At 39.5% G+C, this 19090-nt stretch overlaps 1 protein-coding gene across 1 annotated transcript; it reads right to left on the reverse strand.

Moving 5' to 3' along the window:
- Positions 1-14659: 14659 nt before the first annotated feature.
- Positions 14660-18488, reverse strand: LOC140886944 (vanillin synthase). The gene is made up of 8 exons (XM_073293889.1): positions 18261-18488; positions 18032-18153; positions 17196-17311; positions 16638-16711; positions 16259-16523; positions 15918-16049; positions 15291-15426; positions 14660-14959 (listed from the first exon to the last, which is right to left on the reverse strand). Exons 1-8 carry the CDS (start codon positions 18452-18454, stop codon positions 14922-14924), a joined length of 1077 nt encoding a protein of 358 aa, XP_073149990.1. The 5' UTR covers positions 18455-18488; the 3' UTR covers positions 14660-14921.
- Between the last annotated feature and the right edge of the window lie 602 nt (positions 18489-19090).

Genomic DNA, 19090 nt, shown 5'->3' on the forward strand with positions numbered 1-19090 from the left:
GAAGTGTAGGGGTTTGAGTTGTGCGACATCCACCCCGAAAGGGTGTGTAGGTGTGTTGTTGTGATGACTTGGCCCTAGGATCCCAACCGAGTACCGATCGATATTTCGATTATCTGACTTTGATAATCCCGAGTTTTTAAGTCATGCATACATTCATTCTCATTTTGAATTGTTATTGATTGATACTTTTCGTTATGAGATGTTTATCTGATATTGCATGCCTGTCTATTTTACTTAGAAATTATATTTCTAACCGGTTTATCCGGTTCTTGTCTTTGTTTGTAGGTGTACTTGGCAACAGGAGGATCAGGAGCAGGACCGAGTAGTTTGGGTTAGCTCGGGATGAGAATGATAGAAGTGAGACACCGTGTGTCGTAGGGCTGTCCCTTTTGGACTTGTATTGTTTTGATTAGTCGATCGAATTATGTCGTCGAACTTGTATTGATAACCTCATTTTGTTGGTGTTTCAAGCTCATGATTTCATGTTTAAGCTATGGTTGGAACCTTGGTTGTTTGGAGTATTGCATTGAGCTTGTGGAGTTAATATTCCTTGTCCAGGTTTCAGCAACCCGAGAGGCATGCGCGGGCACGCCTCATTGTGCAGCAAAAAGATTTCTGCCCGAGGGCCGTGCGCGGGCGCGCGAGGATCATCACGCGGGCGTGCAGGATTTTAAAAAATAAAAAAATAAAAAAATTGATTCGTTTTTCTGCGGCTCTTCTTGTTCGATTTTGTTGAATTATTCGAGATTAGTGGATTAGAAACAGGGTCTCACAGCTTCCTAGATCCATTTTGGTAACTGTGATATCTCTGGGAAGCTTAGTGACGTTGTATAAACTGAGGCCAAAGCCCAAAATTCATACCAGAGCTTTATATCATTTGGATTGACATTGTTTTTTATCTAAACCCTTGGATATATTCCTGCAACATCAATCCTGCAAGTGCTCGGGTTGATTTCACTCCTTGTCTTCAATTTCTCCCACTTCTGTTGACAAACCCGGAATGGAGATCTAATAGCTGAATTAGTATCAATCTTAGATTTACCCTTGTCAGTGTTGGGCCTAAGATTGATCTCTTTCTCTTTTACCCCAGAGGCGGAGGGTTGACTTGATGAGTTTTTCTCATCAATTGTTGCTTCATCCAATTAATCAAAAGCAGATGATAGATTAGCACTTGTTTCTTTGGTTTTGGAATCCTCAAACTTTTGTTCTACAACCAGTGGCTGTATTTTTTCTTCTTGTAAAACCAATGTTTTTATCATTTTCTGTTTATGAGAAACCAATGGTTTCTCTTATTGTAACCTGCCAGCCATTTCAGCATTAATGACTAACTGGTTGAACTCGGTTTGAAGTAACCCAAGGTGTTCCCTGATATGCCTCTGCATTTTCATGATGGAATCCACGTCACTGCCTTCCATCTCTTGTTAAAAAATCTGCAAGAATATTTTCATGAGATTTAATGATAACAATATCAAAAATATAATTTTGACATAAAGTTTGCCATCTTAATAATAGCTTTCTCTGGTTTAGATTCAATCTTATTCTTTAAGAAAGCTTTTACCTGAGTATTATCAACCTTCAGCGTGAATTTTTTAGCAAGTAAAAATAATGGTCATTTTTCGAAAGCCCTTTTAACTGAATAAAATTCCTTCTCATTGATATGCCATCTGATGGCCTCAGATTCTGAAAAAAGACCGCTACAGTATCTGCATGGTATTTCTCCATCCGGAGTGATCTTGGTAAGGACTGCTGCCCACCATTCGTCACTGGCATCCGTAAATAACACCAGATCATCCTCATCTACGGGTATAGCCATTTTTGGAAGATTCTTACATATCTCTTTTAATTGGTTTACACCTTTAGTATGGTCATTGGTTCATATAAACCTAGGATCCTTTTTAAACAAAGGACTGAACACCTTTCTGTACATTGCTAGGTTGTTTATGAACATCCCTGCAAAATTAACTACTCCTAAAAAACTCTGGAGTTGTTTTTTTTATCTTTGAGTTTATCTGAAAAATTCTTTACCTTTTCCACAATATGGGGTTGTAGAATTATTCCAGTTTCATCAATCTCAATACCAAGGAATTCAATTTTCCTTGTTTCTATGACTACTTTCTTTTCAGATAAAACTAGTCCTTCTTGTTTACAAATTTTAGAAAAAATCTCTAAGTGTTTAACATGTTCGTCTATATTTTTTGATGCTATAAGAATATCATTAATATAAACAAATATAAAGTTAAAATAATCTTTAAAAAGGTTATCCATCTTTTTTTGAAATATCTGGGGTGCATTAGCCAATCCCATAGGCATAATTTCCCAAATATAGTGTTCTTGTGGAGTAGAGAAGGCTGTGAATTTTTTACTACCTTCTTCCATTCGAATCTGATAGAAACCAGACTTACAATCAAACTTCAAGAACACTTTAGCATTTCGTACACAGCTAATTAGATGTACTCTACTAGGTATGAAGTACCCATCAAACTCCAGGATTTTATTAATTCCTTGGTAATTAATAACTAACCTGGGTTTCCCTCTTTTTATTTCACCATGATTTTTGACCAAAAAACATGGGCTACTATATGATGAAACTCCTTCTTTGATTAAACCAAGGTCCAAATGTTCCTTGATAATCATCCACATATCCCTTTGATCTGTTATGTTCATCGGAATAGACTTATATCTAACGAATTCATACTCTTTGTCTTCTTTTAGAATAAGGCTGGCTTTGAGTTGATTTCCATCCCACCATGCCAAAGGATGCTCATTGTTACTTTCTTTGAGCTTCTTTTTTACATCTTCTATGGAGACTTTGTTCTCCAACTCTATATCTTTGTGATTTAGAACAACCTTGAGAAATTTCATATCCTTTGTTTGGAGTTTTTGTTATGTTGCTATTTTTAACATCGTTTCTCCAAACCTCCTTGAATCTTTCATTTTTGGGTGAAAAAGTTGTCCTTTATCACCACGCTGGCTGCGAAATATTATCGGCAATTGTCAATAAAAAGCAACCTTGAGTCTTTGAACGATAATTTTATGATCACAAATTGTAGTGAACATAAGTCTTCTTGACTCATTGTCTTGTGTGTACTTCTTAAACATTTGTAAGAAGTTATTTCCTAACAGGATATCAGCTCATGTATCATGGAAATAGATTGGTGGTATCTTTACCTTGTACCAAGGTGTTTGACCTGCTCCTCCCACAAGGATCTCTGCTTGTTTTATTCCTTTGCAAAGAATTAAAATTATTCGAGAGAAATCTCGACCAACAATTTTTGGCAAGTCCTCTTCACATTCTTCAGGGAAGACTCCTATTTTTGCTGTACAAATTCTTGCTCCCGATTTAATATAAGCCGCAAAGTATTTAACCTTATATTGTTCGTATAACATCCCAATTGGAATGTAGATGGAGAAAGGACTTGTTGTCATTTTACTTAAAGAGATTACTAAATGGCCCTGTCATTTTTAGTAAACTGCATTGTAACTCAGTAATCCGATTAAGACTATTTAGCCTTTATACTTCTAAGGCCTCAGTAGGTAGAGTATTGTTACTTTTTTCTACTTCTTCAATGCGTCCTAGTAAATCATGCTCATGATTTACTAATTTCAAAATTTGCTTCTTTCTCTGTTTGTGAATAGAGTTTTCGAATCTGATTAAGGGATTGTCTCTTATCCAATTTTCTTGGTTTTCCATCTCGTAGAATTCTTATTGAATTCTCCAAGTTTTTTCTTTTGCCATGAACTCTATTCCTTTTTCAAGGCGTTTCCATGGTTTATGATCTTCTAGGAATTTTAATCCAAGAATTAATTGATCTAATTCTTTTCCTGGGATTCCCGAAATTTGAACTTCCAATTCACCTACCTTTATTAATCCTTGGTAAGTCCCTTTTACCTGTTGTTCTAAATAGTAAATCGAGTTACAAGGAAATTGGTTCATGTGACTTGTAATATCGAATACTATTTTTGTAGTGACCCTTACCCGGATCATCTACTAAACAGAACTTAGACATGCAATTAACTTAATTAAATAGATATCAGAATAAACTGCGGAAACATTACAAATACTACAATCTCAAGGCAAGGAATCTGTAAAAATCCAATTAGATTATACAACCATATCGAAAAGCTGTATCAATCCGATAACAATAGAAATAGAAACCTAAGCGAAGCTTCAGCTGACCAATCGCAGCCTAGCCCCTCCTGGAACCACCCGCCTCGTCCAATCGCAAACATGTCCCATGGAATAGGGTGTCCAAAAACACAAAGTACGAGATGTGAGCATAAAACGCTCAGTACGAGAGTATGAGTATACATGCATGCAAAGTGAACTCCCTATAACTCGAGGTCAAAGATCAGATAACAGAGACAGACCGGGCCCTGGTATGTAGCACGTTGTGTCGTCGCTGCAGGAGGTGGCTCCCATACCAATATACCATTGGATATGCCGGATCCAAATCGATGGAAGTTCATCCACTAACAGGATAGGGTACAACCCTACTAATATACATCTCGAAGGAGATAGCTCAATATGCAAATGAATGCAGCATAAATCAATGACATATAAATCATGCAGTCACATAATACATGCATACTCAGTCAGGATATCTCGAACAGTACTATCGTACCTAACACTGAAGTCTGAACTAAGCTGGAAGAAGACAACCCCTAGCTGCCTTAGGTCCAAGTCCCGACCCGACCTTGTCTCAAGACTGACCCGACCTGACCTCTCCCTTCAAGCCCGACTTGAACTGCTCCTGGTCAAGCCCGACCTGAACTGAACCTGGTCAAGCCCCGAGCTACTCCTTCCTGAGCTCCCGATCTACTCTTTCCCGAGCTCCCGAGCTACTCTTTCCCGAGCTCCCGAGCTACTCTTTGATCCGAGTAGAACTAAGAAGTGAGATGAAATGGTGTACAAATGACCGAACTCTCAACTCCTATTTATAGAGGATGAGCTGGGACAGGTGTCAATCGAGTGCATGACACCTAGCAGGACACTAATCGTGTTTTAGCTCCAGCCACGTGTCCATTCCCAACCTGAATACCATGTGTTCTTCCCATGACCAAACACTACCCTGCCTTGCACATCACTTTCTTGAGCACCCTAAGCCCCGACCCGAGCCAAGCACAAACACATTCCCGAGCCCTAGCTCCAAGCCCAAGCTCTAGCTCAATGCCCGAGCTCTTGCTCAATGCCCGAGCTACTCATGTCATGTGTTCTTGATCTTAACTTGTGCTCTTGTTAATAAAATATAATTAACAAATTAATCTTGTAAATTGGAACTGGGCTACTACATTCTCCCCCACTTAAGATATTTCATTCTCGAAATAAGATTTTAGGTACTGAATGTAAAACAAGATACAAACGTTCCTTTATTCAAACTGAAAATTTTACAAGATAAAACAGAATACAATAGAATCAAAACAACTCAGGATGTTCTGAACGCATCCTGCTCTCAAGCTCCCAAGTGGCTTCTTCAGTGCCTCGACGCTGCCACTGAACTAAAACCAAAGGAATGACTTTATTACGCAAGACCTTATCCTTATGATCCAGCATATGAATTGGTCTCTCCACGTAAGTCAAATCGGTATCCACCTGAACCTCAGACGGTTGCAAAATATGAGACTGATCCGCCACATACCGTCGCAACAAAGATACGTGGAACACGTCATGGATACTAGACAGATACGGTGGCAAGGCTAGACGATAAGCCAAATCTCCAATGCTCTCCAAAATCTCAAATGGACCGATAAATCTGGGAGACAACTTGCCCTTAAGGCCAAATCTGAGAATCCTGCGGAAAGGTGATACTCTCAGAAATACTTTCTCCCCAACATCAAACTGCAAAGGCCTACGCTTGGTATTAGCATAGCTGGCCTGACGATCCTGTGCAGTCTTAATCCATTTCTTGATCTGATCAACAACATCCGCTGCCTGTTGGACTAACTCTGGTCCCTCAGCCTGTCTCTCCCCCACTTCTTCCCAGAAGAGTGGAGTACAACAACGTCGCCCATACAACGCCTCAAAAGGTGCTATACCAATACTAGTATGATAGTTGTTGTTGTACGCGAACTCAATCAAAGGCAAATGATCTTGCCAGGCTGGACCAAAGTCCATAGTGCACGCTCGAAGCATATCCTCCAAAGTACGGATAGTGCGCTCTGACTGACTATCTGTCTCCGGGTGATAAGCAGTACTCAAACTGAGAGTAGTACCCATCGCACTCTAAACACTCCCCCAGAACCTAGAAGTAAACCTGGGGTCTCGATCACTGACAATGCTCACAGGCACTCCATGAAGTACAACCGCGCCATACGATCCACAGAATACTCTCAGCTATAGGCAATGAAATGGGCTGACTTGGTGAGTCGGTCTACCACCACCCAGATAGCATCACAGTTCCTCGAGGTCATTGGCAAATGGGTCACAAAATCCATCGTGATCATCTCCCATTTCCACTCAGGAATAGGCAGACTGTGAAGCAAACCTCCAGGTCGTCGGTGTTCTGCCTTGACCTGCTGACAAACCAAGCATCTCGAAATATACGGATACACACTGCGTTTCATTCCTTTCCACCAAAAACGAGTACGTTGATCCTTGTACATCTTGTTGCTCCCTGGATGAATACTCAACTTAGTGCGATGCGCCTGAGACAAAATATCATCTCGCAACTCTTCATCCTCCGGAATCACAAGCTTACCAGACAAACACAGAAAACCATCTGACTGATAGTGAAATCCAGACGTACTACCCTCATTGGCTAGGCGAGCCAAACGTTGGGTCTTCGAATCAGACATCTAAGCATCTCGAATTCTCGAATACAAAGCTGGCTCAGATAAAATTGCAAACATCTTGATACACTGCATACCTTTCTTGTGCTTGAAGGTATACCCTGAAGAACAACAATCCTCGATCGCACTAGACATCGAACAAGTCTGTAGTACGGAAAGACGCACCTTGCGACTCAAGGCATCAACAGTGAGATTAGCAGGTTCCAGATGATACTTAATCTCGTAATCATAGTCTTTAAGCAAGTCCATCCAACATATCTGCCTCATGTTCAACTCTGTCTGAGTGAACAAATAATTGAGACTTTTGTGGTCGGTGAAGATCTCAAATTTCTCGCCATACAGATAATGACGCCAGATCTTCAAAGCAAACACAATCGCTGCCAACTCCAAATCATGAACTGGATAATTATCCTCGTGAAGCTTCAGCTGTCTAGAAGCGTATTCGATCACATGCCCATTCTGAGACAGGACACAACCTAACCCCTGAAGAGAAGCATCAGTGTACACCACATACCCTCCAGATCCTGACGGCAATGCCAACACCGGCGTAGAAGTCAACCGTCGTCGAAGCTCACAGAAGTTCTCCTCGCACTCGGAGGACCACTCGAAATCCACACCCTTGCGGGTAAGCAGCGTCAAAGGTTGAGCTAACTGAGAGAAATTCAGAATGAAACGACGATAATACCCTGCTAGACCCAGAAAACTACGGATCTCAGCAAATGTCGTCGGACGTAACCAATTAAGCACATCCTCAATCTTGCTCGGATCGACAGAAATCCCTTCCCTGGATATGATATGGCTAAGAAGACCACTCGATCCATCCAAAATTCGTACTTACTCAACTTGGCGTACAACTGCTCGTCCCAAAGAGTCTGCAGTACCACCTGTAAGTGAGAAACATGCTCGTCCTCATTACGTGAATACACTAGAATGTCGTCAATGAAGACCATGACAAACTTATCCAAGTACTCCCTGAAGACACGGTTCATCGGATCCATAAATATAGCCGGCACATTAGTCAAACCAAATGGCATCACTAGAAAATCGTAATGCCCATAGCGAGTACGGAATGCTGTCTTGGCTACGTCCTGATCTCGGACTTTCATCTGATGATACCCAGATCTCAAGTCAATCTTGGAGTAGACTGAAGTACCCTGCAACTGATCAAACAAGTCATCGATACGAGGCAAAGGATACTTGTTCTTCACAGTAACTCGGTTCAACTGACGATAGTCAATGCACAGCCGCATCGACCCATCCTTCTTCTTCATGAAGATAACAGGAGCTCCCCAAGGAGATACACTAGGACGATGCACCCCTTGTCCAAAAGATCCTATAGCTGATTTTTCAACTCACGCATCTCTGATGGAGCCAGATGATATGGTGCTCGAGAAATAGGCGAAGTACCTGGCATCAACTCTATGCCAAACTCGACTTCCCTAACAGGAGGTAAACCCGAAATCTCATCTGAAAATACATCTGGAAATTCATTCACGACCGGAATGCTCTCTATCCCTATGCTTTCAGCGGACAAATCAACTGCATAGATGAGGTAACCTTCCCCGCCAGACTCTAGAGCTCGACAGGCTCTCAAAGCAGATACCAAAGGCATCGGGGGTCGCGCTCCCTCACCATAGAAAAACCAGCTATCACTCCCCTCTGGATGAAAGCGTACTAATCTCTGATAGCAGTCCACTGAAGCTCGATAGGTAGTCAACATATCTATTCCCAGAATGCAATCAAAGTCGTCCATCGCAAGAACCATGAGATTCGCAATCAGAATGTTACCCTCGAATTCTAAAGGGAAACCCATCACTAGACGCTTGGCCAAAGCAGACTAACCCGTCGGAATAGAAACAAAAATTATTACGTCTAGTGCAATGTAAGATAACTTATTCCTCTTAACAAAACGTGCAGAAATGAAGGAATGAGATGCACCAGTGTCAATGAGTACAAGAGCAGGTAAACCATATAACAGAAATATACCTGCGATGACCTTCTCATTCTCCTCCACGGCCTGGTCGTGCCTCAAGGCAAACACCTGGCCAGAAGCCGGCGGCCTCAAGTGAGAACTCCCAGCAGGCTGTCCCTGCGACCTGTGCTGAACGGTGGCCTGAGAACCTGATCCAAAACCAGAACCGCCTCCCCCAGATAGTGGACAATCTCTCCGGAGATGACCCACCTCTCCACAACGGAAACAAGCTCCAGAAGCTCTACGGAACTTGTCTGACGGATGGTTCTTCCCACAATGATCACACTTCTCCTTCTTCCCAAAACGAATAACACCAGTGGAACCAGAGGAAGAAGAAGTAGATCCAGACTTTTTGAAAGACTGAGCACGGGGACCCAAATAACTAGCAGGCCTGGACTGAGAGAAAGACCGGTTCCTCCTAATGCTGTCCTCTGCTTGATGACAACGGCTCACCAAACCCTCGTAGGACATGTCATCTCCAACCGCCACACGGTCATGAATCTCAGGGTTGAGACCCTGAAGGAACAGGTTATACTTCATCTCCGAGCTGTCAGCAATCTCGGGGCAATAGGATAGAAGATCAAAGAATTCTGCTGGTACTCGTCAATAGACATGGCACCCTGTCGCAGACTCAGTAATTCACCTGCCTTTGCCTGACGGAGTGCAGGAGGAAAATACAGCTTCTGAAAAGCTGTGCGGAACTCAGCCCAAGTAGCAACCCCTCTCGCCGTGACGAACGGTGCAAAAGTGAACCTCCACCACTTTCGGGCTCGCCCTTCCAGAAGATATCCTAGCGTCTCCATCTTCTGCTCCTCAGTGCAATGGAACGTCTGAAAAGTCATCTCCATGCGGTCTAACCAGTTCTCCGTATCCTTCGGAGACTCACCTCCAACCAAGGGCTTAGGACCCATCGGAAGAAATCGGCGTACGCTAAAACGCTGATCATCATGGCAACGATGATAGCGCTCACGACGATGCTCTCGGTCATCGTCTCCCCAGCGTCCACCTACACTGCCATGGCTGTTCTGATCGTCACGATCTGCCATCTACACAAATTACCTCATGGTTATCTTATGCAGAATCTAAATCCCAAGAAAACTATGCATTCTCTGATACCATAAATGTAGTGACCCTTACCCGGATCACCTACTAAACAAAACTTAGGCATGCAATTAACTTAATTAAACAGATATCAGAATAAACTGCGGAAACATTACAAATACTACAATCCCAAGGCAAGGAATCTGTAAAAATCCAATTAGATTATACAACCATATCGAAAAGCTGTATCAATCCGATAACAACAGAAATAGAAACCTAAGCGAAGCTCCAGTTGACCAACCGCTGCCTAGCCCCTCCTGGAACCACCCGCCTCGTCCAATCGCAAACCTGCCCCATAGAATAGGGTGTCCAGAAACACAAAGTACGAGACGTGAGCATAAAACGCTTAGTACGAGAGTATGAGTATACATACATGCAAAGTGAACTCCCTATAACTCGAGGTCAAAGATCAGATAGCAGAGACAGACCGGTCCCTGGTATGTAGCATGCTGTGTCGTCGCTGCAGGAGGTGGCTCCCATACCAATATACTAGTGGAAATGCCGGACCCAAATCGATGGAAGTCCATCCACTAACAGGATAGGGTACAACCCTACTAGTATACATCTCGAAGGAGATAGCTCAATATGCAGATGAATGCAGCATAAATCAATGACATATAAATCATGCAGTCACATAATACATGCATACTCAGTCAGGATATCTCGAACAGTACTATCGTACCTAACACCGAAGTCTGAACTAAGCTGGAAGTAGACAACCCCTAGCTGCCTTAGGTCCAAGTCCTGACCCAACCTGGTCTCAAGACTGACCCGACCTGACCTCTCCCTTCAAGCCCGACCTGAACTGCTCCTGGTCAAGCCCGACCTAAACTGCTCCTGGTCAAGCCCCGAGCTACTCCTTCCCGAACTCCCGAGCTACTCTTTCCCGAGCTCCTGAGCTACTCTTTGATTCGAGTAGAACTAAGAAGTGAGATGAAATCGTGTACAAATGACCAAACTCTCAACTCCTATTTATAGAGGATGAGCTGGGACAGGTGTCAATCGAGTGCATGACACCTAGCAGGACACTAATCGTGTTTTAGCTCCTGCCACGTGTCCATTCCCGACCTGAATACCATGTGTTCTTCCCATGACCGAACACTACCCTGGCCTTGCACATCACTTTCTTCAGCACCCTAAGACTCGACCCAAGCCAAGCACAAACACATTCCCGAGCCCTAGCTCCAAGCCCGAGCTCTAGCTCAATGCCCGAGCTACTCATGTTATGTGTTCTTGATCTTAACTTGTTCTCTTGTTAATAAAATATAATTAACCAATTAATCTTGTAATTTGGAACTGGGCTACTACAATTTTGACCTCTTTTCATCCTTCTGGAGATCTAAGTTTTCCTATTATAGAAAACTCCTTTTCTTCGGGTGGAATTTCCTGAATAGGAAATTTTTCCCACTTACAACTTTTCATTCGGTCTCTTTGAAAAATAACCTTCGGGGTTCTATTTTAAGGTCTCTGTATAGAACCGGTCTGTCTTGAATTTGAATGTCTTTTTCCTGAATTAAAGAAAACTCGATTCTTTCCGGGTATATTGCTTGAGCAACTTTCCCAAAGATCTCTGGAATTTCAATAAACTCATTTCTAATAAATAATTCAGAATGGTGAGTATTAGAAAGAGCATATGAAATTTGATATGTAATAGAATATGGTGTATTACCTTCTTTCATTAGTCCTTTTTTCCTTGAAGTTTTGATGCAACGTCAAGGCTCGACTAAAGTCTCTGTCAGCTAAATTGTAGGCTATTCTTGGATAAATAACTCCTACAATTTTTCCTACACAAAGATTTCCTGAGATAGTACCCATGACAGCATCTTGAATATTCCTCAATCTTTTATCACATACTACGATATCTATGGGTGAATATATTCCTTCTTTAAAAGTTTCCTTAATCATTATTTGGATTGCTCCAATATGAATCCAAGACATCGTCCTTGCTACCTTACTTTTCAGCTTTTGCAATTCCTCACTTATTTCTTCAAAAGGAAATAACTGCATCTCTATTTGATTACTTGTTAACTCCATAGGGATTGTCATTTTCCTTCTGGATACTTTGAAAATAAAATGATGTCTTCTTTGTCTAAGCCCTAGGTTGCCTAAGACTCTTTCTACTTGTCCTGCCGAAAATCCTTGGTACTTCTGTAACGTTGGATTTTCCCTCATAATCCTTTGGACCATATTATGAGATATCGTGGTTTGACTAAAAAAAAACCAGTCAAACTCTCATTTGTTTCATGTCGAAACACTTCTTCTTTATTCTGATTCCGATTCTGATTCATCATCAGATTCTTCTTGGCTAAACAATATCTCTTCTTCGTATATGTCTTCATCTGAGGGGATATCCTCAAATTGATATACTTGGACTAGATCTTGAAAGAAGACCGCATCATCCATATCCGGCGTTGCTTCAAAGAGTTTAACTCTTTTTTTCTCATTTCTGGACAGTTTGTAGATATATGGCCTCTAGCTCCACATGTCCAGCAGTTGCAATTCTGAAAATTCTTCTAGATGGTGTTTTTCCCCTGCTTTGTGATGAGTTTGTTGCTGGAGATGTTCTTGTAGGTCCACTTCTTCTTCCCGATCTATAAGATCTAGCCTTTTGTTTGGACCAAAATGTTCTTGGTTTCCAAGATCTTTTTATTCCTTTATTACAGGGATTATTTCTGAATTTCTTCCTTTTAAATCCCTGTGATCTATTTTCAATGATTGTTGGAAGATCATTTTCTCTACAACATAAAGGTGTGCATTTATCTATACCCTTTATTTTCTTTAGTTCTTCTGTAATGCTGTCATATGACACCATTCTGCTAATTTTCCTTTCAAAAAGGAGGCGCGTCTTGCCAATGTATCAAGATTACTTGGAACATATTCTTTTATCAGCATTTCTCTCCAGGGGCTTGGCATTTTGCGAAAAATAGCTGAATAGCTACATTTTCCTCAACTCCCAAATTCCATCTGTATTTAGTGAATAACATAATGTATTCATCAACTAAACAGATGTCATGTAACTCGAGGCTATACAGAGCTTGAGTATATCTTCTCTTTTTCTCTGTATCTTGATTATTAAAATAGTCTACCCCTATGAATTGTGCTTTAAATAGGGTGTTCATTATTCCTCAAATCTCGCTGAGGGATTCTCCTGCTAAGATTGATTCCTTAGTTTCTGGCATAGTCATCTCCCACGCGATCTTAACAGACCCCATTAGGCTCATTTCTAGAAGTTTAATGAATCCTTCTTTATTGAGATCTAATGTCCTTGCTGCAATTCTCATAGCTGACGTCCAATCATCTATAAGATCTTCTCTGTTTATGAAATCTAGCACATCAAGGTTTAACATAACCCCGTAAGGATGTATCGGGTCTAAAACAGTTTTTACATAAGGAGTTTGATGTAGTGGTATCTTACTCCTTCTTGATCTGGTTCCTGCTGGATGAGAATTTTCTCCAACATGAAACTCACTATGTGGTTCTTCTGTTTTAACCACATATCTTGGGAGATTTCCTATGGGTTGTTCACCCTCAGAGAAATTCATTTTTAGATCTACTACTTTGAAATTCGCAAAAGAATCCGCAAGATCTTGTAGATCCTCGAGATTTAATCTTTCTAAAGTAGTCATCAGATAGTGTTTTTCTCCGATACTTCTTTTATAAGATTAATCATCATTTCATCATCAGTTAAAGGCTTTTGAACCATTTTGGTTTTACATTTCTGATGTAACAAAGGTTCGGTACCAAATAAGAGCGGTAACCTTCCTCCTGTATTTTCTTTCTAGAACCAGAAGTGTGTTCTAGATTTATGATTTTAGTTTGAAGATCCTTTAGAGTTCCAAGAATTTCTTCTTGTTTCTTAAGGATTTCTTCAATCTGCCGAGGTATTTTATACAGCTGATTGTTGTAATATTGTACCGTCTTTTGAATTTCTCTAAGATCTCCGGAGAGTTTAGAGGAATCTGGGGTAATCTCTAAAAATTGAGAGTTAGAAATCATCTTTCTTCATCCCTTCAAAATCGAGAGCATTATTAATCACAACCTGTTGTAAGAAATCTATTGTGAATAGATTAACTTGTTTATAGGATTTCATATAAATAAAATCATATTGATTCAAATCTTCGTTTGAAGTCATCTTTTGTAAAAAATCTTCTCCTCAACAAAGAAAAATATGAGTTAAGGAATAATATTACGTCTGAATAATTAACCTAAAGCTCTGATACCATTTTCACGGATAATTCAAAGTACCATAACTAAGTACAAACATTGCATAAATGAAGTACATAAATGCATAAATTGGATACAATAATTAAACATTTGATTTGACAATGTTTGGTGGTCTAGGAAGTTTTAATAAAGAATTTTTATTATAAGGATTTATAAAAAAAGTTAAGTTTGGATTTAAGGATTTATTCACAATTCACTCAATATAAAACTAGGTTAGAATTTAGTAACTTCATGAATAGCTCCATGAATGTATACTGTATAGCACGTTTTATATGTTCATCAGCTTGCTTACCCAATCAGATCAAAAATAAGCCAACATATATTGAATACTAACCATTAATACACACATATTATCTTGTATATATAAAATAACATTTTGCTATTAAATTTGTTTTAACAATATATTGAAATGAAAGAAAAGTAATATAAATATAGAAATATTTTATGTTACGTTTTAAATAAATAGAATGATTAATTGAAGAGAGAAAATTGGATAGAGGGGAAGTTGAGGTATATAAAGTTTTTAACTTTAATTATATTATATTGAACATAAAAACAGAATACTTCTATAATATATACGAGTCGATAAAGCACATTTTCATATGTTGAAGTATGTCTAAATAATAGTACACTGATATACAAATCCATGTTTGAGAATACATCAAACTCCCTGAATACAGCATCTGATTTTTCATGTCTTATTTTTACACAGACTCGGACCATTTTTGCACATAACTTCCTAGGTGAACCTTGACAATTACTGCAACTATAACCATATAATTGGCTTCCTGGAATTTCAAGTTGCGGTTCCTTCGTCTCCGATCTTCTTTACGAGAAGTTAAGCAACTACGGGGTATGATGCACAAGTGGCCACACCTACAATAAAAGATGAACAAAGTTCATCAAAACAAAGATTTTGATGGTATTTGGTTCAAAGAAAGCGCCAGGTGAACCCAAAGGTTTCGAATCTCAAACGAAAAGTATCGGAAAACAAAAGTTGTTCCATCCCAAATGTATCTTCCTCTCGGTTAAACTCCCTGGATTCGCTAGATCAAGGAGATTGATACCGTGCGTAGATAAATATTCAACGAATTTTATGTAACAGGTTACAAATAAAGAACAATTTTCTCAACCTGATATGATATTAGGAGTTAGGTAGGAGTCATGAACATGGAAGATCGTAATGTATAACTGGAGAAAGACTTACCACACATGTTCTTGCCCATCTCCATTTTAAAGTAACCATTGTCACCCCAGTCAGCTCCCCATGAGTTCTTAATGATCCAGTAGGGGATCCCATCCTCGACTCCATAACCAACAGCAAGAACAGCATGGTTCACATCCTGCAAAAATGCACGAAAAGGTTTCTTATACCTGCATGCACAAGTTGTGACTAGAACCAAAGAACCAAATTTTGGTGCACAAACTTCATGCACTTGACTAATTGGTTAGCAAGATCTCAAATACTTACTTGCATGGCCTGTGAAGCACAAAAGTTTTAGCTATATGCCTGAACACCTTGCATGTAAGTTATTCCTACTCAAAAGTACCACAAGTTTCTTTAAAAATACTTCCAATCTCATCCTATCATCTGTCTAACAACAATTTGGTCGAGAGAGTGATACCACGGGAAACAAGGCTTTTGATAGTACAACTAGGATGCTAGATCGAATATTCTTAGTGTGTCGTAGTTTGTGGTAGTACTAGAGCTACAATATATTGGAGACCATATTTTTGTACCAGTTAATGCAGATTAGCATTAAAAAAGAATTATTTGCCTACAAACTTGTTTTATTTTATGGGTTCCATCATAACAATGCCAAAAAGAACTCACCAATGGAGAGTTGCCACATGAGGTGCTGGTGTAAACTCCACCGTTGTATGCTTTAAAACCATTAACCACCTCAAAAGCCACACTTACTGGCCGAACAAATGCCACTGCATGTCTAAGCTCATCTTCAGCACCCTGTGATTGCAGAAACATCAGAGGAAACACAAAAGCATTTCAATCTTTGTAAATGGTTATGATATAGTCTCGTGTCTCATGTGATTTTCATCTATAAATTAATTTGCAACAGCCCCATTTCTACAAAAGAACATCCTCCAGTAGCAAGAATGATGAAACTTAAGGCTTAAGAACAAGTCACCTACTATTTTGCCAATCATAAATCTTACCAGGGTAATATTGACAGAATCAACTACTTTGACAGCAGCATTTTCAGATGAATATTTGCACGATCCATCCACTCCAGTATATGGATATGAATCCTCAGTGTCAAGCCCACCATTGTATTTGATGTATTCGAAGGCTTGTGAGGGCAAACCCCCGTTGCATCCAAAGTTGTTGAACTTTTCAGCACAATCCACAAGCTGTTGTTCGGACAGAGAAATACCCTTTCCAAATGCTTGAGAATATGCTGCTTCAAGTGCTCCAGTTGTGCTGTTATTATCACATATATGTCAGGAGGCGCTGATGGTAATTGTGGGTTCTAATCCAATGAATATTTATTAAACTAAATTCCACCCTCACTAGCTGACCCAAACTTGAGCTAACCTGAATGTCCAGCAGGATCCACAATGACCTTGATTTTTTACTGGGCTAACTATGCCATTTTCCCTCCAATCTTTCTGCAATCCAACACCACCAAATAAGATGATATGAGTACTTTATAAAAGTTTTGACTTTTCATAAGCTTCGAAACACATTTAAATAAGTTTTGTACTTTATGGATACCCTTTGCAGTCATTTATAGAATTTGTAAAGAATTTGTAATTTGAATCCCCGGAAGGGGTGATTTCATCATATCAGCTAAAGTCTGTCCACCAGATATTTCTTTTTTCCTGATAGGAAAAGAAGAATCTTTTGGTAGTGTAGAAGGCCAAACAGAGCTTTCTCTTATTGCCATTTAAAGGTATTCCAATTCAGAAACTGGATTACATGGTTGTTTTTTATTTCAAGGCAACCTGGGACAGTGGCGTGCTCTTTCAAGGTAATAAATGAGGAAATTACAAAACCACATAGATCATCTCTGGCACGAACAAAATTTTCAGAAGAGATGCATACAATGCCAAACACCAAATTCTTAGGTGAGAAAGAAACAATTGTAGTTACCGATTCTGGAAGGATGACATTTGTGAGCTTGTGATTGCCCCTTGTGGTAGCGGAGCAGTTTTGAGAGGCTCCCAACCTGTGCTTACGGAACTCCTCCCAAGTCAAGTCAGTGAACTCTGTTGACAATCAAGATAGTCAAGAAATGAAATGAGGCTAAACATTTTAAGGCTCCCAAACAGCCAAAACCATGTCTCCATAAAAAATCTAAAAAAGAAATTGATGCAGAGGGCAAACACAAGCTTGGATGAAGTCTGACTGTAGGAACTGTCTGCTGCGTACTTGGGTATTGAAAATGTGAAGTGTATCAATTTTTTTTATCAGTAATAACTAATAAGCATTCCGAAAGAACAGTCATGTATAATCAAGAAGAGAGTATATAGATTCATATCTGGGGAAAAGTAATCATCCTAAGCTAGTACCTACGATCATTTGTAAACTTTATGCAGTACTTTGCAGTTAATCCGAAAAGCCATTCACCCCACTAAAGATCAGTTTGCAGTTAATCCAAGAAAAGATACATAGAAGTGAAGCAAAACTTCAAATATATGCGGACACAGAAGAAATTCCCATCTTTCATCCCTTATTTACCCGATCAAACCTATGAATCAATTGTAAAGATACAAAACTGATCAGCTACAGTAACGACAATACAGTCACGCTGCAAGTTTTTCAACGCAGGAGTAGACAACAAATAAACCGCACAAAGTCAACGCATACAACACCAGAGTGGAGTGTAACGGAGAGGATCATAAGCTCATCTCTAAGTAACAGAACAAAACGACGAAATCCGCACCATTAAAAAAATCGATACTCATTAAAAAGGCTCAAAAAATCACCATTGATTCCCATAGTGTACGAGAGTCCCTTCCTGTTATGCGATCTGATCATCTTCAAATTCTCCACAAATATCTGGAACCTCTTCTGAATCTCCTCAGCATCCTCGTACCTCTTCCCGTACCTTTTACAACAAAAATCCATTCACAAACTCAAAAAAAAAAAACCTCCAAAAATCACCAATCCAGCACCTCCAAAAAGAAATAAGATAAAAACAGAACAATTCAAAACCTGTGAGCAAAGCGAGCAAACGAAAAGGCATGGCGAGAGTTTCCGACGACTTGGAGGATGGAATTCTGGAGCTCGTGCAAACCGTCGACGACTTGCCTGATCGGATTCTCCTCCACAAAGTGGTCCGATCCGGATCGTACGCCGGCGGCGCAGAGGATAAGAACACCGGCAAAGAGCTGCGCGATTCCAGCCATTTAACAAATAAATGTTATCAAAATGCAACAACAGTATGGTACGTAATTGGGCTCCTTTTATCCTGCTCAGTGGCCGTTTGGTGGGGCCCCTGTCCCGGAAACTTTGTTGCTATGAGGTGACGTTAACGTCTCTCATTGGCTGAGTATTAATTACTATGCTTATGTGAAATAATATATAACTTTTGTCCTGTTTTATTTTTAAATAAAAAATTTAAAAAAGAAAAAAAAAATAAAAATATATAATATTTTTGTAAACAAATAGTATATTATAGTACTTAATAAATATATCAATTTTACAAAGATAAAAGTTATATTTTTCGTAAAGAAAAAATATTACAGAGCACAAAATGGGTTGAAAAAGATAAAGTCGACCAATTTATTTAATATTTTTGGTTTTGCTAGAAATTATGATTTTAAATTCATATCAAACTTCAACTGGAAAATAGTTAATTGAGGAGAAATCTACTATAACAAGTCATTCATATCAAACTTCAACTGGAAAATAGTTAATTGAGGAGAAATATACTATAACAATATAATAAGATAATAATATAAATGGATATATAAGTTATAACTGGGTTATTCAAGTTGCTGGACTAGATTAGCATTTGAACAGTCGTCATGTGTTTGATTTTC

The sequence above is a fragment of the Henckelia pumila genome, chromosome 3 (genome assembly GCF_033568475.1).
Source record: "Henckelia pumila isolate YLH828 chromosome 3, ASM3356847v2, whole genome shotgun sequence".
Taxonomy (NCBI): Eukaryota; Viridiplantae; Streptophyta; class Magnoliopsida; order Lamiales; family Gesneriaceae; genus Henckelia; species Henckelia pumila.

Bases quoted from the DNA above. Each gene is read 5' to 3' on its own strand.
- LOC140886944 (XM_073293889.1), bottom strand. From the start codon at position 18,454: ATGGCTGGAATCGCGCAGCTCTTTGCCGGTGTTCTTATCCTCTGCGCC. The intron at 16,712-17,195 runs GTAACTACAATT...GTTGGATTGCAG, and splicing joins ATGTCATCCTTCCAGAATCG to AAAGATTGGAGGGAAAATGG. The intron at 16,050-16,258 runs GTAAGATTTATG...CTGCAATCACAG, and splicing joins ATTCTGTCAATATTACCCTG to GGTGCTGAAGATGAGCTTAG.